The 25,403-nt window shown below is 40.7% G+C and overlaps 2 protein-coding genes across 16 annotated transcripts in view; one reads left to right on the forward strand and one right to left on the reverse strand.

Annotated features, from left to right (window-relative positions):
- The window catches only part of CEP63 (centrosomal protein 63), a 58,036-nt gene extending 41,355 nt beyond the window's left edge, over nt 1-16,681 (reverse strand). For 8 of the 12 annotated variants that reach the window (XM_078071635.1, XM_078071633.1, XM_078071631.1 and 5 more), the window contains exons 1-3: nt 15,945-16,474; nt 7,503-7,571; nt 6,413-6,590 (exon numbers count right to left, since the gene is read on the reverse strand). In XM_078071635.1, the coding sequence (XP_077927761.1) occupies nt 6,413-6,590; nt 7,503-7,571; nt 15,945-16,357 (660 nt within the window). In that variant the 5' untranslated portion in view covers nt 16,358-16,474. Of the gene's footprint in view, nt 1-6,412; nt 6,591-7,502; nt 7,572-13,868; nt 13,889-15,944; nt 16,522-16,551 lie in introns of those variants that run through there. The other 4 variants (XM_036077064.2, XM_036077063.2, XM_036077062.2 and 1 more) reach the window with 4 other exon arrangements.
- On the forward strand, nt 16,504-23,511 carry ANAPC13 (anaphase promoting complex subunit 13). Of its 4 annotated transcripts, none has more exons than XM_036077077.2 (3): nt 16,504-16,643; nt 19,191-19,316; nt 23,330-23,511. In XM_036077077.2, exons 2-3 carry the CDS (start codon nt 19,218-19,220, stop codon nt 23,453-23,455), a joined length of 225 nt encoding a protein of 74 aa, XP_035932970.1. In that variant the 5' UTR covers nt 16,504-16,643; nt 19,191-19,217; the 3' UTR covers nt 23,456-23,511. The 4 variants fall into 4 exon arrangements, with proteins under 4 accessions (XP_035932970.1, XP_077927773.1, XP_077927768.1 ...); XM_078071647.1 differs by lacking the exon at nt 16,504-16,643 and adding an exon at nt 16,845-16,957; XM_078071642.1 differs by lacking the exon at nt 16,504-16,643 and adding an exon at nt 16,887-17,042.
- Nucleotides 23,512-25,403: the final 1,892 nt, after the last annotated feature.

Genomic DNA, 25,403 nt, shown 5'->3' on the forward strand with positions numbered 1-25,403 from the left:
AAACATGGGTTTGCAACTTAACAAATGTATTGTTAATTAGTCATTTTACCCATTCCCAGGCAACCCAAGGACTACAGAAATACTTTAATTCCATTTATCCCCCAGCCAGACTTAAATGCCATTATAATTCTACATATGTTAAACTGAAAAGGCCTACTGTTGTTATATACAGTCAATATTCACTTAGATTTACCCAAGTATTTACTGTTGCCTTTCATTTCTTCCTTTATCTCTTGACCTTCCATTTGAGATCATTTTCCTTCTGCCTGAAGAATATGTAGTATTTCCTTGGTGTGGGTCTGCCAATGACAAATTCTCTGAATTTTTATTGATCTGAAAATGTCTTTATTTCATCTTTACTCTGGGTATAGATTTTTGGTTTGGCAGGGGGGAAAAAGTCATTTCTTTGTAAGGATCATTCTATTGTCTTCTGGCTTTCACTGTTTTAGCAGACAAGTCAGCTGTTTGGAGCTGTTTGTAGATAATCTTTTTTTCTTGTTAATCTTTTTTTTCCTTGATTGTTTTTCAGACTTCCTCTTTGTTTTTAGCTTTCAACCTAGGTAAATATTTCTTTTTATTTATCTTGCTTGAGATTCTCAGACTCCTTAAATACATGGCCTTCTTCACTTTTGGCAAAATCTTAAGTTAATTTATCTTCAAATATTGCTTCTGCCCATTCGCACTTTTTTCTCCTTCAGGGATTCCAAAAACACTCATATTAACCTTCTCACTGCATTTTCTTTCTCTTATCTTTCCTTTGTATTTTCCATCATTTGTCCATGTTTTATTCTAAACATTTTCTTTTGACCTATCTTCAAGTTCATTAATTATATTTTAAAATTTAAGGCCTTAATTTCAGTTACTTTACTTTTCAATATTATAATTTCCATTCATTTCACTTTTTTTATGGTTTTCCACTCTTTCTTAAAGCACTCAATCTTATCTTTTATCCCCTTGACCACAGTGAACATAGCTATTGCAAAGTCGGAGCATGGTAATGCCAGTATCTGGATTTGCCATGGGTCTGTTTCTATCTTCTGTTGCTTCTGCCTTTTTGCATTTTTGTTGTTTGTCCTTCTGTGTCAGGGGTTACTTTCTGAGTGGGTATCAAGCACTGTATTTGCAAAATTATTTGAAGAAATAATTTAAGCCCCAGAATGGTGTTTTTTTCCTCCCTTTGGAGAAAATTTAAGCTTGCTTTTTCCAGGTTCCTGGAAGCCTTTGCACTTTGGAGATGCCTAGGCAGTGGCACTCTAAGATCACCTTATGCTGATTTCAGAAATTTCAATGTCTGTGGCTGAGTGGCAATTTCAAGAGGGCCTGTTCTATATCCAGCCCATCCTTCCTCATAGGGTGCTGCCTTTCGAGGTCCCAATCCAAAGTGAGGAGGGGTTCAGAGCTGCCTGGGACACCAAATCTTTTATTCTCTTAGCACTCTGAAGTTATAAAAAAACCCATTTAGTCTCTATCCTCTGAGCTACCTTCTCTAGTTTCAGCTAATAACTGCCCCAAGCCCCAGGCTCCTCCCTCAATCTCTAGCCAGCAGAGATCCTGGCCTGGTAAATTCTTCACTAGCTTGTTTAACACTCTACTTCAAGCAGACTTTTTTTTTTTTTTTAATTTAGCTTACCTAGTTGGTCTCAGTGGGTGGGCTGGTCCAAAATAACTAGTCCGTCCTTACCAGATGTTAAAGTCTGAAAGATTCATATTTAACTAAAAACATACTGAGTAAAATTTACTTTGAAAGCAGAATTCTACAGCCAATCAAACTTTCAATCAATATTTTATACATATAAGATCTCAAAAGTATGTTCTATCAAAAATGGAGAAATAAAGATGACAGAATACAAAGAGACAAAAAGGAGAAAAGCATAGAAAACTCCAGAATAATAGTGAAGGGAGCTGCCAAAAGGACAGCTATCCAGCTAACCTAGAGAATAGTTTATCCTTATTTGAGAATGGCAAGCTCCACAAAAGAGAAAAAATAAAAGAAGGAGAAGAAATGGATAGATTACCTGATATATCTGAAGATACAGAGAAGACTTACACTTGTGTCAGAGAGTTTGGGAAGAATCAGTGGTAGGTACATTTTTAAAAAGCATCTGAGGGCGCCTGGGTGGCTCAGTTGGTTAAGCAACTGCCTTTGGCTCAGGTCCTGATCCTGGAGTCTCAGGATCGAGTCCTGCCTCGGGCTCCCTACTCAGCAGGAAGTCTGCTTCTCCCTCTGACCCTCCCCCCCCCATGCTCTCTCTCTCTTTCAAATAAATAAAATCTTTAAAAAAAAAAAAAAAAAAAGCAAATGAAAATGAGATAATTATTAATTCCCAGGAAAACAAAAAATTGTATAAGAAGTTTATCATTATACAATCTGACTCAATGTGAATAATATTTACCATCTTAATGATGTAAATACTAAATATTGATCTAACCAAAAATTAAGATCTATAATCCTGGCAGGATAAGGGGATGAAAATTGTATGTAAAAGACCAAAACTCTTATCTCTCATAGTAGCAAGTCATTAGATAAATAGCTAAAACTGAAAATTAAGAAAAACCAGTATTGAATGCCACTTAGAAACATGGGGAAAATACCAAAAGAAAGAATTAAAGGCATTGAAATGACCTCTTCAGAGAAGCCAGAATCCCAGCTTCGGAAGGGTGGGCAGGTGATTACTGTTTTTTCTTACCAGCCTTACAGAATCATTTTTCTTTTTACTTACTACACGTGGCAAGCATAAATATTAAATGTAAAGATAAGATTGCTTAACTTTATTTCTGTTCCAAGGTCCGGTTCATAATGTGCACTCACCAATACTGAAATTTCTTAAAGAAAAAAAAGAGAAAAAAAGAGGCTAAATGCTGAGAGTGAGGAATGGCATTGGGCAGAGAAATGGGAGCCAAGGTTTGAAACTGTCAGTATGGGTGACAGAAGAAAGAGCTGAAATAACAGATCGTTTGAGATACAATTGAGTTTTCAAAGAACTTTCTTAAATAGTAACTCACTCTTCATAACAACCCTGGGACATAGACATTATATCCCAATTTTACACATGATGAAACAGGCTCAGAGAGGTTAGACTATTTGTCCAAGGCCAGTCAGCAGAAAAGAGGTAGAGCCAGGACTCCAAATTCCTTACTCATTTCATCAGGTCAACCTGCTCTGCATGGCATTACGAGTTATCACCAGCAGAAATGGCCATGAAAACCAACCCAAGCCCAACAATGTAATCAGAAAACACCTAAAGTATTCAATTACAAAATGAATTGTTTATGCTAGTACTCCTGCAAGCATGATCGGCACACAGGCTGGAGCTGGTCACTACAGCAATCCAGCACAAGGTAAGGAGCTTGAGGCAGAATGTGAAGCAATGACCTCACCAAACACACTGTTCCGTGCAGCTGGCATTTTTTATGTAGCAAAGCTTTCTAGGATGCAATATACTGATTTACATTCTGCTGAAAGCTTTCCATCTCACCACGGACTGTCATTTGAGTGGCACTGGTTCATACCACAGAGCTGCTTCTAGGCCTGTAACTTTCAAACAAATAAGAATGACAAAAACTTAAAGCTCTATTTTCTAACTCTTACATAAAAGTAGATTATGAATGTGTTAATACCAACACAATTTCACAGAAGAGCTCTGTGGGATAGATTCCCATTACTAGCGTTTGGTAAAAGCACTTTACTTCTAGAAACTTAATCAACTTTCAGCAACCCAATCAATGAAGCAGTAAATTGACCAGACAGCTACAATTCTAAATTTCTTTTATGTCCCCAGGCCAAAATTGTAATCTTCAGATCCTTACCATGGAACCTATCCATTCAATCCCTTTAATTTCTTTTTAAGGTATTAAGTAATGGCAGTAATGACCTTGACATCAAAACTAAGCTACAGGAATAAGTTTAAACAGCCCCAGAGTGACTCAATATTCTCATAATCACACATATGGGAATTTCTTTAATAGGTTTCTAACAAAATAAACAACTTAGATATCTATATACACATACAGTGTTTTTCTTAGCTAGGAAACCACAATCACTTTAACTTACTAAACAAAACTACTTTTGTTTTGCCCCAGGAAAAATAAAGAAGGGTAGCTATAGTAGCTTACCAGACAAGGAGCATTGACCTTCCCTAAATTACAATGTTTAAAAAATCAAATATGGGGGCACCTGGTGGCTCAGTTGGTTAAGCCACTGCCTTCAGCTCAGGTCATGATCCTGGAGTCCCGGGATCGAGTCCCACATCGGGCTCCCTGCTCAGCGGGGAGCCTGCTTCACCCTCTGACCCTCCCCCCCTCATGCTCTCTCTATCTCATTCTCTCTCTCAAATAAATAAATAAAATCTTTAAAAAAAAATCAAATATGATTATCATTCCATGTACTTTTTTACCACCTTCTACATCTGCGCATGAGGTATAATTTTAAAATACATTCTTTTTTTTTTTTAAGATTTTATTTATTCATTTGAGACAGAGAGATACAGAGAGTGAGAGCATGAGCAGGGAGAGAGGCAGAAGCAGGCTCCTTGCTGAGCCAGGAGCCCGATGTAGGGCTCGATCCCAGGACCCTGGGATCATGACCTGAGCCGAAGGCAGATGCTTAACTATCTGAGCCACCCAGGTGCCTCTTAAAATACATTCTTAAAGGTCTATTCAAATTTTAAAATAAATTCCACTTTAGCAAATGGCATTCACAGAAAACTGAATTTGACGTGGCCAATTTTACTCTGTACTGCTTTGTCCCAAAGTGCAAATGGCCAGCCACTGAGAGATTCCCTTGACAAGCATAAAACACTTTTTATCAAGCCTAATTCTTTCCTTGTTACATGAAACATTTCTAAAATGACACTCTTGCTAAGTGTCATCAAAAGAATCACAATGTCAGTGTGTATATTCGCGGAAGTGTTCCCAAGTAAGCTAAGTAACAGCACTAATATGTGGTGATCCTACTGGTAGGAAAGTCCAGCAGAGTGGGGCTTGGGACCAGGGCTTCCCTACTTTTCCAGTCCTCACATGGACATTCATACCAGACATTTAGAAGCAATTCTTGGGCTTAGAAGTGCTTTGTGCTTCCCTTCCAACATTCCATGTTCTTCTTTTTACTGTACCAGCTAAACTGTGAGAAATCAATCAGCATATTAGTCAATTTTTCCCCCAAATCACCAATAACTAGTGGTGGTGGGATTCCAAGTAATTTTTATTTTTCTCTTTTCTTTCTTTTCCCCTGATTTTGAACAAGGGCAAATAAAAAATTTTTAAAGGGTTTTCTGAATTTTGTTTTTAAATAGAACCCAAAGAGGCAAATTACTGAATTTTGGGCTTAACTTTTTTACTCTAGCCATACAATGAGGCCAAAAACAACGTACATTAAATTCAGTCAATGTTAATACAGGCATGTAATAGGATGACGGCTAGACAAAGTTCGTGTAACACCCTTTACATTTTCTTAAAGAAGTTATGTATTGTATGTGAACAAGGTAATATGATCCTTGAAATAAATATTAATATTCTTATGTGTTTTCACAACGAATTCTTCTCCTAAAAGAAACCACGAGAATTAAAAGATAATACAGAAACTAACTTGACACACAAATGCTTTCTTCAACAAATATTTAAGAAACATACTTAGAAATGCAAACTGGTGTAGCCACTCTGGAAAACAGTATGGAGGTTCCTCAAAAAGTTAAAAATAAAGCTACCCTATGACCCAGCAATTGCACTAGTAGCTATTTATCCAAAGAATACAAACATAGTGATTCAAAGGGGCACATGCACTCCAACGTTTAGAGCAGCAACGTCCACAAGAGCCAAAATAGGGAAAGAGCCCAGATGTCCACTGACAGATGACTGGATAAAGAAGATGTGGTATACACACACACACACACACACACACACACACACACACACACTCAATGGAGTATTACTCAGCCATCAAGAAGAATGAAATCTTGCCATTTGCAACAATGTGGATGGAACTAGAGGGTATTATACTAAGCAAAATAAGTCAGTCAGAGAAAGACAAATACTGTATGATTTCACTCATATGTGGAATTTAAGAAACAAAACAGATAAAAATAGGGGAAGGGAAGAAAAAAAAATAAGATGAAAATTGAGAGGGAGGCAAATCATGAGAGACTCTTAACTCTAGGAAACAAACTGAGGGTTGCTGGAGGGGAGGGGGAGTGGCTGATAGGGTAATTGGATGATGGGCTTTAAGGCAGGCACGTGATGTAATGAGCACTGGGTGTTATATGCAACTGATGAATCACTAAATTCTACCCCTGAAACTAGTAATACAGTACATATTAACTAAATTGATTTTAAATAAAGAATTTTTTTAAAAAGAAACATATTTAATATAAAAGCCAAGATCAAAATATCAAAAAGAGGAGTGAATCAACAGCTTTACCTCTTTGTGTTTCATATCCAACTGACCCCTAAGGGCCTTAAGTTCTCGTTCACGGATGTCCAGGCAAGTTTCGAGAGCATGTGTCTGCCCTTCCCATTCAGATTTTTTATGAGCCACCATTATGTCAATCTGTTTCATGAGCTCTTGTAGTTCTGCTTCACAGGATGTCAAAAATCCCCTGTAAATAAGAACATATGCCCATGACTTTTTCTCTTTCACATGTAAAAATATAGCAGATGTAAACCCAGCTGAGGTGGAACGATGTCAGTAAAGAAATTATTAGAGACAAAGAAAAGGATTTCTGCGCTTTTCCCTTTAACATTCATATTAAGGTGATTACTTATTCCACTGCATACTTGACCTTCCTCTAATAGCCAACCCTGAAGCCTAAGTCATTTGGTCAAACACAAGACCGATGTTTAAGTCCAGCTTGTGAGCGAGGCTTCCACAACCAACAAATAGCTCTTTTGTAATGTTTTAGGAATACTCTCAGGAAAAATCCAGGCAAGCTTGTCACGTTTTTAGCTAACCAAAATAAAAAGCCTTTGAAGTGAGTAGCTTATTGGGGAAAATGACAATACAATTTTAAGAGCTGTTTCAAGAGCCAGATTTATTTCAACTATTTCTTCCCAACTTATTATTAGAAACTTACTGCAACGGACCTTATTGTAAACTGCCTGAGGTCCTTCACAGTTACAAGAGATGCCAGATATCTCAGAGGCAGGAAAAGAAGCAAACATAGATGTACTGGATTCAAATAGGCTTCCAGAAATGGCCACAGAAAGCTGTAGCTAGGAAGGCTTAAATACTTTTTTATAAAAGCATTTGTTCTTAGTGTACAAAACTTCTGAACTTCTACTTTTGCTTTTGAAGAGGAGAAAATTCAGAGTGGGATGAAAGCAAGCAGCAAGCCATTGCTGAGATGAGGCAAACACCCCAAAGAGAGATGCTGTCCACAGACATGACATGGATCAGCTGAGCTTCCATTTAGCACTTTTGCCTCTATACCCAAAGCATAAAATGGTCAGAGGCATAACTTGGATATGCTTTTTAAACTCAGTGAGAAGCTTAAGGTCAAAAGCTAACTTACCCTTCATGTCCCCGATTTTGTATTCCTTCCAACAAAGCCTCCATCACCAAATCCCCTTTGTTTTGGCAACTGGGAAAGCAAAAAAAAAAAAAAATCAGTCAGGAGAAAATACATTGTAAGTCCTAACATTCCAACTTACAAACCTAAGAATGTGAAAGCATACAATAACAAATAACAATGAGAAAATGCAGCACTTCTTAGGATGACTGCAGAAGCAGTCAAGGAACATCACTTCAAGAAATATTCAAACCAAATACATTTCAGGCTAAAAGAAAATAACTTTTAATGATCTGAATTGCTGCTGATACTCTCCCCACATGATAGAGATCATACCTCATTGTTGTACCCCTGTGAACCAAGAGGGCTAGAAGCAGAGGGACACTGACAGAAAGCCTTCACAAAATGAGGGGAAGTAATTAGGGGTCACACATGTCAGAGGAAAAGTAGATCTTTTTTTTTTTTTTAAGAGACATTATAAAAAGGTTAAATGCCCTGAGCTTGAACTCTTCGGTCCATCATGGGAGATCTTACCCACACCCTTCAGATGACAGGCCTGTGAAGCTTCCTAGAACACTCTCCCTTCCCTCAAAGGCAACTATATGGGCCCTCCCTCCTCTACTTCCCCACTGCTAGTCTTTAACAGGTTCTTTCACAGGAGTTACACCACCCTGGGAATGAGGTTTTTGCACATCCTTTTTCCTTACTATTCTAAATCTAATTTTATTCACCTCCGCAGCTCGAGAGAGCGTAGTGTAGCGTTTCAGTATGGTACATGTTAGATGTTTCTGACTGAACTTATCACAATTCCCCTCCCTTTTCCCTCTCCTTTTGTGCAAGCTGGTCACAGAGAAGCATCTAGTAGAGAAAGAAGGGAAGGAGACAGAACAGATGCCATAGAAAGGGAAAGACACATCATAAAGAAAGGAAGGTGAGGAGGAGAGGTAAAAGATTACCCTTCAATTCAGAAGTGCCAATGAGAAGTACCTGTTGGTGGTTTCTCACCTCTACAAAATGTTAACCAATGTCAAACTACTTCTCACTCCTGGGACACTGTTTTTTCCTTAAGCCTTCAAAGGCTCAGCCCTGAATTAGTCTTTAGGTAATTCTGAAAAGCTGTGGTGGGAGGTTCTACCCCTTTGTCCTAATGCCTCGTGTAAAAATTACAATGCTCTGGAAGGGGATTCCTTCATTTAACAGAGAATTCAGTGTCGTACTAACCACCAGATACATAGTGATGAAAGACATGCTCCTTTTCAAGGATTTAATAATCCAGTATGGGAAAGAAAAAATTAACCCAAAATGTTCCCCCAAGTATAATAAATGTAGTGACAGAGATGAGGACAGGGTGTCCTGGAGACACAGAGGAGAATGGAAGACTGGAAAATACAACTACTGCATGCTATTTGCATCCATTTCTGAAGTTACTAACAGAAGTATTTAACTATTTATGCACAAATATGGCAGAGAGGCTTTTTCTCCAGTTGGCTTACCCTTCACATTACACCAACATTAAATAAATTAAAACCTAAAGAAAGAGGTTTTCATGTTCTAATCCACTTTCTTTCAAACCATGATATGGTCAATTACAGCACAGTCTAGATTCCATGTCTTATTCCACTCTGGGGACCTGCCAGGCAGGGCCCAGTTCACACAGTACCATGTGGATAAAAACCCAGGAGAGAGTCCGACTCTGCAAATAAGTAGCTTTGTGTCCTTGGACTTCAGTTTTTGCATCTGTAAAATGAGCCATATGAACAATAATCCCCAAGGTTTCATGGCATTCTAGTAGCCAATTAAATGTCCACTGCAAATAGCATGCCCTTGCCTACTGTCACGGATATTTATTAAATCTGTAAGAAAGTGCTATTCCTAAGGACAGTGCCACTGAAGTCATTCAAAACTATCATCAGTAAAATTATACTTCTTTAGGTCATTTCCTTCTTAAACATTAATCTATTTAGCAATATAAATTTGTAACACATTTAGTAATATATTAATATATTTTCTAGATGACATTATTAATAATTAGCAACGTTTATGACAGAAGGTAACAGTCACTGAGTGTGCAACTGTTCTACCTCCTATACGCTGTCTGAGTCATTCTTCACAACACTCATAAAACATAGACACTATGACTTGGAGGAAACTGAGGCTTGGAGGGTTAAATAGGTTGACTACAGTAAACTACACATTACAGTCATAGGATCAAACCTAAGCAGTGACTGCCAAGTCCCAACCAATGTGCAATCTTTATAAATTTTACAGGATTCCAGACCTTAAAATACCTTCCTATTTTCTTTTGCTTTAATAGTGTCTTCTTGGCAATAAATGAAACCAAACCAAAAGGTCTGGGTACAGGAAAAAAATACAAACTCACCACCACGGACACCAGATGGCAGTAACACGATAGTGAAAATAGTCCCCATCTTGGGAAATTGCCATTTCAGAAGTAAAAATAATGGTCTAAGACTAAAACAAAGAGATCTCTGTTTTTAAAAAATGGGAGTGGGGGACCAGCAACATTCTCTGTAGAAAATAATCTTACTATTGTGTAATGTATTTCTTTACCAACACCTTCACCATCTGTTTGAATAGCTGCCAAACACCATCAGTTCTCATTCCTTAGAATCAGGGAAATAGCAAGGGCTCAGATTTTCTGTGGACTTTTCTGAGTTTCTCATAGCTACATCACCAATTCCTTCCTAACCACACTGAACCTCATTTAACTCTACGTACTATGTCATTCTGCTTTCTTCTTTTACCCGGGCCATGTAATAATGATGTAAAGTTAGATATTCTTTGTTCATAATAATAAATGCAAATTTACTCACTGTTTGATAATCTACTACTCCTTGCCACTAACGTAAAATGCTAATGTGGTTACATAAAAACTATGTAGCTCTACAACTGTCATTTCTGCAGTTAAACCAAGACATCAACAAATATAAGTTATTAATTATAATTCTCCTTTTAAGTTATTTATTATAACTCTCCTTTGGAATGAAGGCTGTTTTAAATCAGTGAAATCTAGAATAGGAGGCTTAAAGGGAATACAGGGTGGGAAGCAGGGAAAACACACTTTAAATCTTAGGGGGAAAAAAGTCCAGATAGGATATCTAATAAAAGGCAAAGCTTTGAAATTCATTAGCATCTTGGAATTTAAGAGCTAGAAAGGATCTGAAGGTCTCCTCTTTAACCTCTTTATTTTACAGATCAGGAAAAATATTCTGAGTATAGCAATAATCGCGCCTCAGATAAACCTCTGAGTATAATCCCATGATCAAATTACTCACAAAATGGGACACAGGAAGAAAATAAAAACTCTGGATAGAATTATGAATTAATGTGTACTAATAGAGGGGATATCCCTACCCATCAAGTCTCATTTAAAGGAGAATAATAATACTATGTTACTATATCACATATATATATACATATGTATACATATATGTATACATATACATACATACTATGATTATAAAGATCTATGGCTCTGTCAGATTTACTATGGCTGATAAACTGGCTGCTCCAATAAACAATAATTTACCATTGCCCAGAAAGGTTCCTACTTAAACTTAAGGGGAAAAAAAATCACAGATAAAGTATCAAAGAAATTTTCCAAAATAAAAGTGGAATTTTAAAACATTGATCAAACTAGGACTCAAAATCCAGAAAGAATGAGGAGAAAGACTGAGAAACCAGAGTAGATAAAAATACACTTTTACATGGGAAAAAATGCCATAAGCAAAGTCTAAAGACAAAAGTATTTGGAAGTTTTATCAGAGAAGGTTATTTATCCAAATATATAAAAAGCTTCTAAAAATTGAGAGGGGAGGGGTGCCTGGGTGGCACAGTTGGTTAAGTACCCAGCTCTTGGTTTCAGCTCAGGTCATGATCTCATGGGTCATGAGATCAAGGCCTGTGTCTGGCTCTGCGCTCAGTCCAGAGTCTGCTTGAGTTTCTCTCTCCCTTGCCCTCTGCTCCTCCCCCCAGCTCTCTCTTTCTCTAAAATAAATAAATAAATCCTAAAAAAATAATAATAATAAAATAAAAATAAAATTTGAGGAGGGAAAAAAGGAATCTATAGAAAAATGGGCAGAAGATATGAACAAGTAGTTCACAGAAAAAGAAATGCAAATGACCTTAAACATATGAGAAGATCAGCATTATTTACAATAGCCAAGATATGGAAGCAGCTCAAGTGTCCAACAATTGATGAATGGATAAAGAAGAGGTGAGATGGATATAGAGATAGATATAGATATAATGGGTTAATATATACATATATATATCCATGGATATATACATATGATGGAATATTACTCAGCCATAAAAAGAGAATGAAATCTTGCCATTTGCAATGACAAGGATGGAGCTAGAGAGTATAATGAGTATAATGCTAAGTAAAATAAGTCAGAGAAAGACAAATACCATATGATTTTACTCATATATTTAAGAAACAAATGAACAAAGGGAAAAAAGAGACAGAGAGAGAGACACAAACCAAGAAACAGACTCTTAACTACAGAGAACAAACTGATGGTTACCAGAGGGGAGGTAGGTGGAGGGATGGGTGAAATAGGTGATGGGGATTAAGGGGTGCACTTGTCTCGATGAACACTGGGTAACGTATGGAATCGTTGAATCACTATATTGTACACCTGAAACTAACAAAACACTATGTTAACTAACTGGAATTAAAATAAAAACTTTAAGTTAAAACACACACAACAAAACATGAAAAGATGCTCTATCTTGCTTACAAGAAGAGAAATACAAATTTAAAATACACCAAGTTACCCTTTCTTCTATATTTAGATTAACCAAAACTCAAAAGTTTGACAATACACTCTTATGACAGATATATTTATAGGAAAATGGGCCCTCATATACACTGTAGGCAGGAATGGAAAATGGTACAATTTCTATAGAGATTTTGGCAATACCTAGCAACTAAGAAATATGACTTCACCCTTTGATCCAACAATGCCACTTCTAGGAAGCTATCCCAAAGCCACACTGGCAAAAATACAAAATCACAGATGCACAAGGACACACAGTGCAGCACTATATGCAACAGTAGGACACAGCACAAAGGCCTGTCAACAGGGACTAGTTGAATATTCATCCAACCAGTGGAATATTATGAAGCTGTAAAAATGGATAACATATTTCTTCTAAGGAGGATCTACAAGGCACATATTACCAGGGGGGAGAAGCAAGTAGATAATGCATTTGTTTTTATGGAAGGATAAACCCAAAGCTAGTAAATATGATACCTATAAGAAAGGGAACTAGGGGGCGGGCGCCTAGGTGGCTCAGTTGGTTAAGCATCTGACTTCAGCTCAGGTCATGATCCCAGGGTCCTGGGATCAAGTCCCACATCAGGCTCCCTGCTCAGCGGGGAGTCTGCTTCTCCTTCTGCCCCTCCCCTCTGCTCGTCCTCTCTTACTCTCTCTCTCAAAATAAATGAATATTTTTAAAAAAAAGAAAGAAAGGGAACTATGGTGGAGAAAAGAGGAATGAACGCTAAACTTGTCTGGATATCTGTAGTTTTATGCTAATGTTTTACATATAATAAAACAAATCCAAATGGGAAAAAAAAGCAGTATGAAAAAATTGGAAACAAAATGAAACAGATCAACTATCAATTAGATATCAAGGTGGAAAACTAAACATATAACAAAATGTTACACATACCTTTAAAATGCAATAATTCTACTGTACATATCCCAAGTAGGATAAAACTAAAGATAAAAAGAGAACTGCAGAGAAATCCTAAACACTATTCAGGAATCATATTGTTAATAATAAAATTGGTATAATTAATTTGAAATTAATATATATAATATAGGATTTAAAAAAAGTAATTATGTTAATGACATTAGGTTCCAAGATTTTCAGCAAGACAAAAAGACCCAAATATAAGAACAAATACAAAAAATTAAATTAAAATGTAAATACCAGTATGAATTCTGTATATTTGTTTAAAAATATATATATTTCCTAACTCTGGCCACTGCAAACCCTAGAACCATTGACCAACCTGGCACTACAAGCACCTCTAGCACCCAGACTGTGGTCTCTAAATACCATCTCCCACCCAAAGGAACCAGGGCTTTTTGGTGGCCATTAATGGATAAATGAGAGAGGAACATGTTTTACCAGAAAATAGGGAAATGGATTATCAAAGACTACTGGTCATATCAAAATGGACAGGAGCCAACTTAAAGGGGATGCCACTGACCAAAGGAAGGGCAATTTGAGTATTAAAAAAAAAAAGACTGCAATAAGTTGAAAAAGTTTAAATATATTCAAGTCCATGATGATTTAAAAAAAAAAAAAGGCAGAAACCCTCATGGTTACCTTTGGAGGTTGCTAGGCCACCATCTCATTACTGTAGTCCGAAAATAGAGGGAAAGAATTAAGCATTTTTCTTGCCTTTCCTGTACAAACTATATTTCAAATAGCTGATGGCAGTCAAATAGCTGGCAGGGTAGAGTTCTTCTTCATAAAAGATTTCCAGCTAATAAATACTGAAGGAATGACAGGATTAGAAAATCACCATTCTGCAACCCCTAATGCAATAATGGATATAGGCGATCTAAATCCATAAAAAGATTTCACCATTAAGTGAAAAACTCATGGGGAATTTCAGGATGGATGGATTGGGCTAACAATACCTGAACCCATTACACTGCTCAATCTTAACACAAGAGAGACAACTCAGACATTTCATACCTCTCTGATAATTAATGCAATAGACTGTCTACGCACTACCTAGGAAATCTTATTGACCCCCACAAAAAAAAAAAAAAAAATTAAGGTTAAATCCGATCTTCTAGATCAGTGCTATTCAACAGAACTTTCTGCAATTATTGAAATATTTCATGTCTGCACCATTTAGAGGGTAGCCACCAGGCACCTGTAACTACTGAGCAATTGAAATGTAGCTAATGAAACTAAGGAACGGAATTTTTAGTTTTATTTCATTTTAATTAATTTAAATAGCCAGAACTGGCTGGTGGCTACTATAGTGAACAGTGCAATTCTAGATCTAACCACAGGTTTAAAGGGAAAAGATGTACATGTTAAAAGGATGTCATGCGGATGCAATCAGCTAAACCTAGACTACTGGGGGGAAAAGGGACATATGGGAACTGCTCTATTAAAAAAGATTTAAACAATGTATCAACCAAATACAACATGTGGATCTCTATGGGATTTTGATCTAAACGAGCTAATTGTAAAAAGTCATTTAAGGGACAGTTGGGGAAATCTGAACCCAGACTGAATACTGACACGTAATTTTTATAAGTTTTCGTAGGTGTGATGACAGAAATGCAGCTTTGTAAAACCGAAACAGCAAATTTAGTTTTTAGAGAGAAAAAAAACAAAACAAAACATAAATTCAATCCCTGCAACCGCTGTTCATGTTAGCTTCAGATGAATTTCAAATCAAGTTGGGACTTTTTTTTTTTAAGTAGGTAACTCTGGGGGCGCCTGGGTGGCTCAGAAGGTTAGATAAGTGGATTACTGATGCTGTCACAGCTGGCTACCACTACTACATAAATGAGAAAGGGAAGGACAGAGCAAAGGTCTTCTACCTTCTAACGGGAGTAAAATGGCACAGTACAATTAACATACACATTTATTAGAAATAATCTTTAAAACCTGAATCTACATACATTGTTAAGGGCAGTGTGACTGTCTAAATGTTTAGTAATCTCTAACCCGTTTTCATTTCATTTTTACTATACTGATCACTGATAGTGATATAGTCGAAGGGTAAGAAGTACAAATCTAAAGGCGGCACTGCATTTCAACTAAGAAAATACATATACTTTATTGTATCATTAAGCTACAGCAATGATTAAGTATCTGAAAGTAACATGTAGTGGATGATCCTTATTATGACTTCGTCTTCACATCTATAAAATAAAATGGAATGCAAGCATGTGGGGAACTCTGTAACAGCAGTGTACCTACCCTACAATACTGCTTTATTAAAGGAATGAAATAATTTAAGGAAGCGGATGTAAGGCTTAATGAAAACTACTTCGTGCAAATAAGGGTACTCTAAATATAAATGAAGACTAGTCACTGACAGCAGATTCGTTTTTACTCTGATGTTGTAAGGAACTAAGAAAAACATTGGGCCTCGATTTACTGTCCTCAAATATCTTCACGATTAAAGTGCTCCTAAGGAACTGTCCCTTTTAAACCCTCAGTCTATCATTTATCTCCCACCCCGATTTGTATGGAGCAATCCGTAAACACAGGGTTTCCCAACTTCCTCAGTCCTTCACGACTTCTGCCACACTTCCGTACTTCTTGTACTAACATTAACTCACTTTTTAAGAATTGCTAAATTCCCCCCATAAGTGAACTGGCATCACGTGCCGTCAATGGCCTAAGTCACAACAATGCTGGGAAGCTAACCAGATATGGCAGCCTAGGCGGGAGGGCTGTGCCGGGGGTGCCTCCTCTGCAAAGGAAGAGCGGCCCGCAGCTGGCTCCGCCGCGGAAGACGAGGACTCGGCGGCAGCTGCTCGCACCCCCCGCCGCCCTCCCGCCGGCCCGGCCTCTGGGGAGGGGCTGACCACCTGGCTGGCCCGGACCGCGCGCCGGGCAAGGCCATATCCGCCTTCGCGGGTCCGCAGGGCGTACGCGGGGAGGCCGACGGGCGGGGCGCCGCAGCGGACCCGGGCCGGCGAGGGCGGGCCTGGTGGCCAGCGGGCTGCGGCGGAGGCCGGCCCCGGGCCATACGGCCGCACAGCCCGCGGCGCCACCGCAGCCAGGGCTGCCTCCGGACCAGGACACGCCCGCCCCTCGCCTGTCCACCGGGCGCCCATGCGGTTACTGGGCCGCCGCGAGCGCGCCCCCGAGCCTTCCCGCCGTTACCTCCGGCGGAGGCGCGCACGCGCGTCACCGCCAACCCGACGTCCAGCCTCCGTCGTCGCCACGTTCGTTCCGCCCACTGCCCCCTCACTTTTCATTGAAGTAGCGTCCTCCCAGACCGCCCCTCCGCCCAAGCAAATGGGCTCACCCACATCCGGGGATCGGTGAGAATGGCGCGCGGGTCACGTGACGCTGAGAGGGAGCCTTGTGGAAGCGGCTGCAGCGCTGGGTCCGGCGCGGGTAAGGCTTTCCCGCGCCCCTAGTCTTGGTTTTGGAGGGACGGGGACGCGTTGGTTCCTCAGCGACGCCCTTTCCCAGCTCCCGTCAGTGGAGGTCTTTGTCTTCACTTCATCTTCACAATCACTTTCCGCACGCCGTGGAGGGTGGAAAGGCAATTGCGTGAAGGTTCTGGACCTCCCCCGCGTCCACATTTGGTATATGCAGCCGGAAGCCGGGACTGGGGTGGTCCCACGCCTGTGCACGGATGGTGGTGGCCTGCGAGGGTCAATTTTAGCGAGGGAGGAGGCCGTCCCGTTTAGTTCGCGTAACTACAGGTTTGCGGAACTGCAAAGCTCGGGAATGGGATGAAGCGTGCCGCTGCTCCGGGGAACACACGCACCGCGGGTCTGGGAAAACCATGTAATGCGCTGTGTGACAAGCTCCCATTTGGGACCATGCGCTGCGCCCAGGGAACTAAGGGACCCCAGGAAGGATGGGTACCGAGCTCCCCCTGGGTCTAGGAGCACACAGCCAGCGGGAGACGACCGGGGAACCAAGTTTTTTAGACTGGAGGTTAGCTGGAAACAAAGGAATTGTCAAGAGCGTTCTGGGCATCGAAACTGTTACTGTGTAAGAAAAGTTTGCTCGGGAAGGTGGTAGTGTTTCATTCTGTCGCGTGTGCCAAGTGCTTTGGACAGTGGCCGTGTCCTGGACGTTGCCTGTCTTGATGCTTTCCACGCTTCCAGCCCCTGAGGAGTGAAGGCACCTTAGCGCCTGACTCTGGAAATGAGATGTTGACCAGATGAGCTGACACCAGTGTTGAGTTTGGAAGGAAAATAGGCGTTAGTGAGGGGGGGAAAAGGGCTTTTAAGTGCAAAGGCTGGAAAGTATGGCAGGGTTAGTGGTGTTTGGAAGAGGGACAGTGAAAAAAGATTGAGGCCAAATTTGGGAACGATGTGCTCCAAAAGCATATCTTTGGGAAAGAGTCTGCAAAATTTACACATAATAATTGTAGACACTGATACCTGAGCAATCTGTTACAGAGACTACCTGACTTTTTAGGTGGATCATAAAGACAAGAAGGAAACGTTCAAGGGCAGAATGCTTACTGAAGCTGGAATGATTTGAAAAAACTACAGAGGAATCTGTGTGTGACTGGGAAAATTAGCTAGTTCTGATCAGCTGGAAAAATGAGGAGGGTATCCCAGGGGACAGAGCAGCAGGGACAAAGGAGTGGCAACAGGAAAAAGGGTTCTTGTAGGACAGGGATTCCAAAAATATAACTGGAACTGTGTGTACATTTCCTAAAGACAATATCCTTATACTTGTTTTGAGTTATCCACTGGGTAGTACTGAATTAATTTTTGAGTGAAACATCAAGGCTTCAGCTGTTTCACTGGTGACCAAAATAGCTGGGCACCTTCTGCTTCAGTTTTGCCTGGCTCTTTACTATGGGGGTAAGACTCTTATCCCACCCCAACCTGTATAATTATTACCCAGGCATTGGGGCTATGATGCAGTCATACTACTGGGGCCAAGCATAGGTCTGTATGAAGGAGTTGGAGTCCACCCCTAAAGATTGTTCCTTGTATGAATGTTCGCAGCCTCAGAAACTAGGAGTGACTGGGCGTGCCTTTGGTGCCACTGGCTTCCAGGCCATCGGGATGGCTGCTTTGTGGCAGGAACACAGTAGAGTGATAACCATGATGAAGCAGCAGAGCCCAAACTAGGAAAGAGGAAATCCAGAGGTACCCTCCATGCTGGCTGCAGCTGTTTAGGAGAAAAAATGGAGAGTCAGTCATGGCCAAGGAGCTAAGTAACATCTTGACCACTTGGTCCAGGCATTGAAGGGAGTACAGCATTAAAAATCAGAGGAAGGAACCCCAAAGGGAAGCAGAAATGAGCAGCAAGGGGTCCTGCTACTGTTGTTCACCTGGAGGTGCCCCTTTCAGAACTCGGGTTGGGCACTATTTTAAGAAAGGCAGTTTGCTTTACAAATTCAGCTGAGGATTTCTGTCAGCTCTGTAGTTGGTCACTTTGCATAGCCCAGTTCAGTATCTTAGTACGTTCATTTAGCTCCTGTGCCTAAGAATGCTAATATTAAAGCCAAGTCAGGTAGAGACTTTTGTAAAAAGTAGTGCAGGAAAAGGCTAAAGGGGACAGAGAGGAGACTTGGTTATTAATCAGGGATTCATCAAAGGCATCCTGAACAGGGAAAGGTGAATATGCAAATTAGGAGAGAAAAGCTATATTCTAGATACACTGTGGCCTTGTCCACAAGGCCTCTGTCACACTGTGACACTGGTCTGTCAACTAGGCTATATCTGCTGTCTGTCCTATATGTGCTATAAAGCATCCATGGGGGGGAGGGGAAGGGCAGTAGGGAGAGACTGTGATCTTAGAAATAGATTGTCACCTGACCCAGATGAGAAGGTGAGTCTTTCCCATTTCCCAGGGTGATGTTATACCAAAAGATACATGCAGGCTAAAAAGCCTGGGGAATCCTAATGCTAGATTACATCACCTCCTCAGTCTTCATACTTAAGAAATAACCTCTTTGGCTTACAGATCTGACAAGATCAAAGCTGCAGGAGAATGGACAGTGAGGTACAGAGAGATGGAAGGATCTTGGACTTGATTGACGATGCTTGGCGAGAAGACAAGCTGCCGTATGAGGATGTTGCAATACCACTGGTAAACTATAATTTGTGCCAAGGATGGTGGGTTAAAGGTATGAGCTGGTGAGCCCTAGTAGAAGTTGGATGTCAATGGACAAACTAGTAGGGCAAAGAAATCAAAGCTGTGGAGTCCTCTAACTCTAGAAGACACTGGATAGTTTGACTTTTTATTTGAAGAGAACTGTGGTTCAGAGAGCTGATATGATGAGCTCAGTTAGGGGTCATGCCAGGACTGGACTCAAGACTTCTGAGCCATGTTCTGTCTGCCACACCAAAGCTAGTAAACCAGATGATGAGAGTCCAATGTACAAAAGATGGAGAGGAACAAGAAGCAATGGCATTTACACTATATTTCTTACTTGTCTACCCGTGGTTGATCGTTTGCTATTTTTAGAGACATATTTTTGAAACACACACCTATCCTAGTTTCCCTGGAAAATGTTTGGAAGACACCTGGCTTTTCTCTTGCATTTAGACCAAAGGGGTCCTGGGACACTCTTTTCTTTCCTGACCTCTAGAGAACTCTCCTGCAGGGAATTTGTTGAACCTCCTGTAATAAATGATCTAAAAGTTTTGCATTAATAAATGTTTTTTAAATCCTATTTATGTCATAGAGGCCTAACAAAAAACAAGGAGAAGAGACTCCAGGGACTGTTTTTCTTCAGAGCCTGCCAAATACCCTGAGAAGAGCTGTTAATAAAATGCACCTTCCAAGTAGACTGCTGCTGCTTACTGAGAAATAAAATTCCGCTCACCCATATTTTCATTTAAGACTAAGAGATGATATTATGCTCAGTGAATAATACACAGATAATAAGTCACAGCTTATTTCAAGTTTAGAAAAATAGTCAAAAGGGAGCACACAGTGAGAATTCTGGCTGCCACTTAATACCAGTTTTATGCCATGGACTGAGGTGGAAATTTGACATACGTTCTCTCTAACCGTTGAAACACCCTTGCAAGGGCAGTGGTGTTATCTCCATTTTACAGAAGGGAATAGGATCAGAGGGGGGAACTTGTGCAAAGCCGGGTAGCTGTTAAGTTGGACTTCACACTTAGGTCTGTGTAAAGGCTCCAGATCCTGTCTTGTAAACTTTTGTTTGTTTTCTCACTTGACAGGCATTTCTTTGAAGCCTACTATGTGCCGTAAGACTATGTGAGCGTAAGCTACAGTTCCTGCCCCTGGGGATCTAGAGAGGCAACACATAGAAATAAGTAATTACAATAATAAATGTTACAAGCCGGGTTGTGAATAGCAACATAGGATAGGAGGTGGCTGATGCCTGTTGAGCATCAGGAAAGGCTTCACAGAGAATGTAATATTTAAGCTGGTCATAAGGGAGGGCCAGAAATTTAGTGGGGGTAGACAAGGGTACTCCCAACAGAGGGGACAGATGTGCACAGGCTCAGAGTTTTGAAAGGCTTTGGGAGATGGTGAGACGTTCAGTGTGGACAGAGACTATATTTGTCATCTAAGGTAGGCAGAAAAGATGGGCTTGGACCAGATTTTGAGAGGAGTGTACAATGCCATACTTAGACTTCATTGTGAGGATAACCAGGAATGCATGGTCTTCAAAATAGAAATATGCCACACTCAAATTTGAGTTTTAGAACGTCAGTTCCGAAGGGAATTGTTAGGGAATGTGTGCCATGGAGAAAGGGGCGAGTGACAGGGCAGAAGGACCAGTGAGGAAGTGATCACAGTAGTGTAGGCAGGGAGGCGGGCCTAAACAAAGGCACGTGAGTGGAGGGGAACTGCTGGATTCTGGACAGGCTTATGGCAGGATCTGGGGACCACTGCGGTGGAAGGGGTTGAGGGAGAAGGAAGTTTCCATGCTAACATCCAGGCTGTAGCCTGGCCTTCTTGTTATTCTGTCTTTTCCTGTTTCTCGTGACTCTCAGAGAGTGTGCACTGGTTAGCTTTTGTTGCTGTCTAACAAATCTCCCCCGAGTGACTTAAAACAACAGCTGTTTATCTCATGATTTTGTGTCTCAGCTGAGAGGGTCTTCCAGTCTTTGCTAGCTCGGCTGATCCCTGCTGGACTTGCTGGTGTTCTGCAGGCAGTCAGCAGGCCAGCTGGAGGCTAGGGGATGGGGAGACTTTTCACATGTCTGGTAGGTAAGCAGGTCAGCTGGGATGATGAGGTGGCGAGGTCAAAGCCTCATTACCCAGCAGACTAGCCTAGACTGCACATGGCCATCTCAGGGTTCCAAGAGCAGCAGGACAAGGACCGTGAGGCTTCATGGAGCTTAGCCAAGAACGGGCCCACCGACACCGCGGCTGCTCTGCTAGCCAAAGCAAGTGACTCAGTCAGTCCCAATCTGAAATTGGGGAAATATGACTCTGCCTTTTCATGGGAGTAACTGCCAACAATTGAGGCCAATTTGCAGTAAACCATAATTGATGGTTGTGTTTATGATACCTTATGATACTTTGTGTTGGTTTCCAAGCACATACACATTTTTTCATCTTGGCATTCGGTGTAAAAGACAGTAGTGATCAAATGAAAGATACTGTTTTAGAACATACACCACAGAGGGGCACCTGGGTGGCTCAGTTGGTTGAGTGTCCAACCCTTGGTTTTAGCTCAGGTCATGATCTTGGAGTCCTGGGATCGAGTCCGGCATTGGGCTCCAGGCTCAGTGCGCTCAGAGTCTGCTTGGGCGCGCGCGCACACACACACACACACACACACACACTCTCTCTCTCTCTCTCTCTCTCTCTCTCTCTCTCTCTCTCTCTAAATAAATCTTCCAAAAAAAAAAGAACATATACCACAGATAAGATGAAATTAAGTTGCTTGTCTGTCAATCAAATAATTCACTAACCAAGGACTTGTTTGTGCTTTGTGAGCTATAAATAATTATTGGAACCAAACTTTCTCTTTAAGTTTGAATGTATGATTGCTTTACAGTAAATTTACTGATAGGTCTTTGCAATTTGTACAAATATGTTTGAATCTCAGTATTATGTTTAAAAAACAACATGTGTGCGGTTCAGATATATTTGTACATACCATAAATCATTTTATATATACTGAGCATAATTTTGAAGGAGAAAAACATTCATATACTGCAAATTGGAATCAGTGGGAAATTGAAAATCTCAATATTGAGTAACAGTTTTTTGCCCCCCAAAAAAGTATAAATTCAAATAATTGAAATATATTGGTATCAGTAACTCTGGGACAAAGCAGAATCCTGGTAGTAATAAATTTAAATTTAAAATATAAGGAAACTACCAAAAGTTCTCACCACACATAAAAACATAGTTAACTATAATGAGGTGATGAATGTGTTAACTAGCCTTATTGTGATAATCATTTCATAGTATACATATGTCAGATCATCATGTGGTACACCTTAAACTCACACAATGTCATATGTAAATTAAATCTCAAGCTGAAAAAAACACTATACATCAGATTCCATACTAAGTGAGGCCCATGGCTTACCATTCTACGACAGTTACTGGCAGGGGAGGACCTTGTCATTTACCAGGGTTTATGTTGCTGTGCTCCATCACTAGGGGGACATCTCATCTATTATGTTACATTTTCAGTGCTCTCCACTCACCTCCATAAGAATATAGGCATGCTGGGTACAGGATAGTTTTTTTTTTAATACATTTCTTGTGCTTAAGGAATATTCCAGCAAATGTGGTATTCAATTAAAGCAGCCTCCCAAAAAAGGACTCAGTATTGGGTCTTTTCGGTGATCCTAGCCTCTAGGAATAATAGCAGCTATTGAGCATCAGATGGCCGCCGACAGTGGTGAGCACTTGACCTCAATTACCTCATTTAGTTTCATAGCTGTCCTATGAGGTGATGGCTACTTTTTCCTCTCATTGCCAAAGAGGAGACAAAGGGTCGATCTTTTTATCCTAGTTCTTTTTTTAGGATACACTTCTGTCAATTATGCTGCCTGTTTCTAAGAACTCACAGGTTTGAATTCTAAGTGCTCTTGAGTTTAAGGGGTTTGTTAATGCAGAGTATACCAGCATTCTGAATGTCCGTCGTACCTTTGCAGAATGAGCTTCCTGAACCTGAACAGGACAACGGGGGCACCACAGAATCTGTTAAAGAACAAGAAATGAAGTGGACCGACTTGGCCTTGCAGTATCTCCATGAGAATGTTCCCCCTATAGGAAACTAATACCTGGCTCCTCCTTCATGGGCAGATTTTTGAAAAATACATAGATACAAAATGTTTTCTTTCGTCTCCTCATTCAGATCTTGAACTGATACATCTACACTCAAAAATGTACACCTACCTAGTTTTTGTGACAGCAAAACGGAATGTGGAAATACCAGAATGAGGAATTGATTGAGATTTCTCAGGAATGCAGAGTATTTGGCCCTTTGAACCAAAAGTTCTTCATTCACTAGCTTGTGTTTGAATGTGACTGGTTCAGCATTTGCCTTTCATTCTGATTTTGCTTTACTGTCAGAGTTTAACCCATCCCAGCTACTTACTTGTGTCCCGTGACATAGGTGACTGAAGACATGAGAGGGGTGGGCAAAGACAGGGAAGCCAGGTGTAAGGAGAGTGTTAACTTCTCACATGCCTCCCTCTGAGCAGCGGTGTATAGCACCTGCAGGTAGGATGGATGTCTGGATAACCCACTCACTGATGGCTGGGATTCCTAAGATCCCCTGTGGCGTTTTCAAAATTTGGATAAATTCACAGATTAAAGGTTATCTGGGGACGCCTGGGTGGCTCAGTCGGTTAAGCAGCTGCCTTCAGCCCGGGTCATGATCCCAGGGTCCTGGGATCAAGTCCCACATCAGGCTCCTTGCTCAGCAGGGAGCCTGCTTCTCCCTCTCTCTCCTTCTGCTTGTGCTCTCTCTGTCAAATAAATAAAATCTTTAAAAAAAAAAAAAAAAGGTTATCTGGCAGGTACTTCTGCTCTCTACAAGTTAATAAGGGGCCACTGGAAAGGATCTTTGGCTGGCTGGACCACTAGTTTTATCCAATAACAAGATTTCGTATTTTCACAGTCCTTTCAGATACAACGGAAACACCATGAAGCCCGTGTGCAGTTACACATTTATATAAGAACTCATATTTTGAGGGGCGCCTGGGTGGCTCAGTCGGTTCAGCGTCCACTCTTGATTTCAGCTCAGGTTATGATCTCAGGGTCCTGGGGTTGAGCCCCAGGTCGGGCTCCATGCTCAGCGGGGAGCCTGCTTTGAGATCTCTCTCTCGCCTCTGCCCCTCCCCGTACTCGCTCGCTCTCCCTCTCTCTCTCTCAAATAAAAATAAATCTTAAAAAAAAAAAAAAAAAAAACTCGTATTCTGAAAAGCACATCCATGGACATTTGTCTCCTGGAATTATTTGCCTCTGTTAAGTGGTGTCTCTCGTTTTCTTACCTAGGTTGTGAACTGTGGGAAGAGGCCCTGACTTATATTTCTATATCCCTCATTCAAAAACTAGAAACACTGAATAATTGAAGTGTCTCTTCTGCTTTTTTTTGTTTTTGTTTAGGATTTTATTTGAGCGCCTGTGCATGAGTTGGGGAGGAGATGGGGTGGGGGGAGAGGGAGAAGTGCGCTCCCCGCTGAGTAGGAAGCCTGACACAGGGCTCCCTCCCAGGACCCTGGGATCACGACCTGAGCCAAAGGCAGACGCCCAACCAACTGAACCCAGGCACCCCTCTTCTCCTTTTTTATGGGGTCTTTTTGTTTACCTAGCTTTTAGGAAGAAGTATATCACAAAGGAGCTGATTTTAGGGTTTCAATCAGATATGGGGTTGTGGCAACTCTCCTGTAATCCAGACACCCAGGCTAATCTCCCTGTGCATCAGTGTTTTGCCTACAAGTCATTCATCTCAGAATAAAGACCCCAAGTCACCAGCCCCTCAATAACAAAATACAGACAACCCAATAGAAAAGAGAATTACAATGTTCAGAAAAAATGTATACTAAGAAAAAGTTTTTCAAAAAATGAAAGTACCTGGAATGCCACGGTTCCTACACATTCTAATTAAATGAGGGTTTTACTACAACCTCCCTTGAGGTATGTAATAGCTAAGACGCTGACATCTAGGAATCTAGGGCATGTTCATATGAATCCAGCCTTTCCCAGGGATATAGGTAGATG

Source organism: Halichoerus grypus, chromosome 1 (genome assembly GCF_964656455.1).
Source record: "Halichoerus grypus chromosome 1, mHalGry1.hap1.1, whole genome shotgun sequence".
Lineage (NCBI taxonomy): Eukaryota > Metazoa > Chordata > Mammalia > Carnivora > Phocidae > Halichoerus > Halichoerus grypus.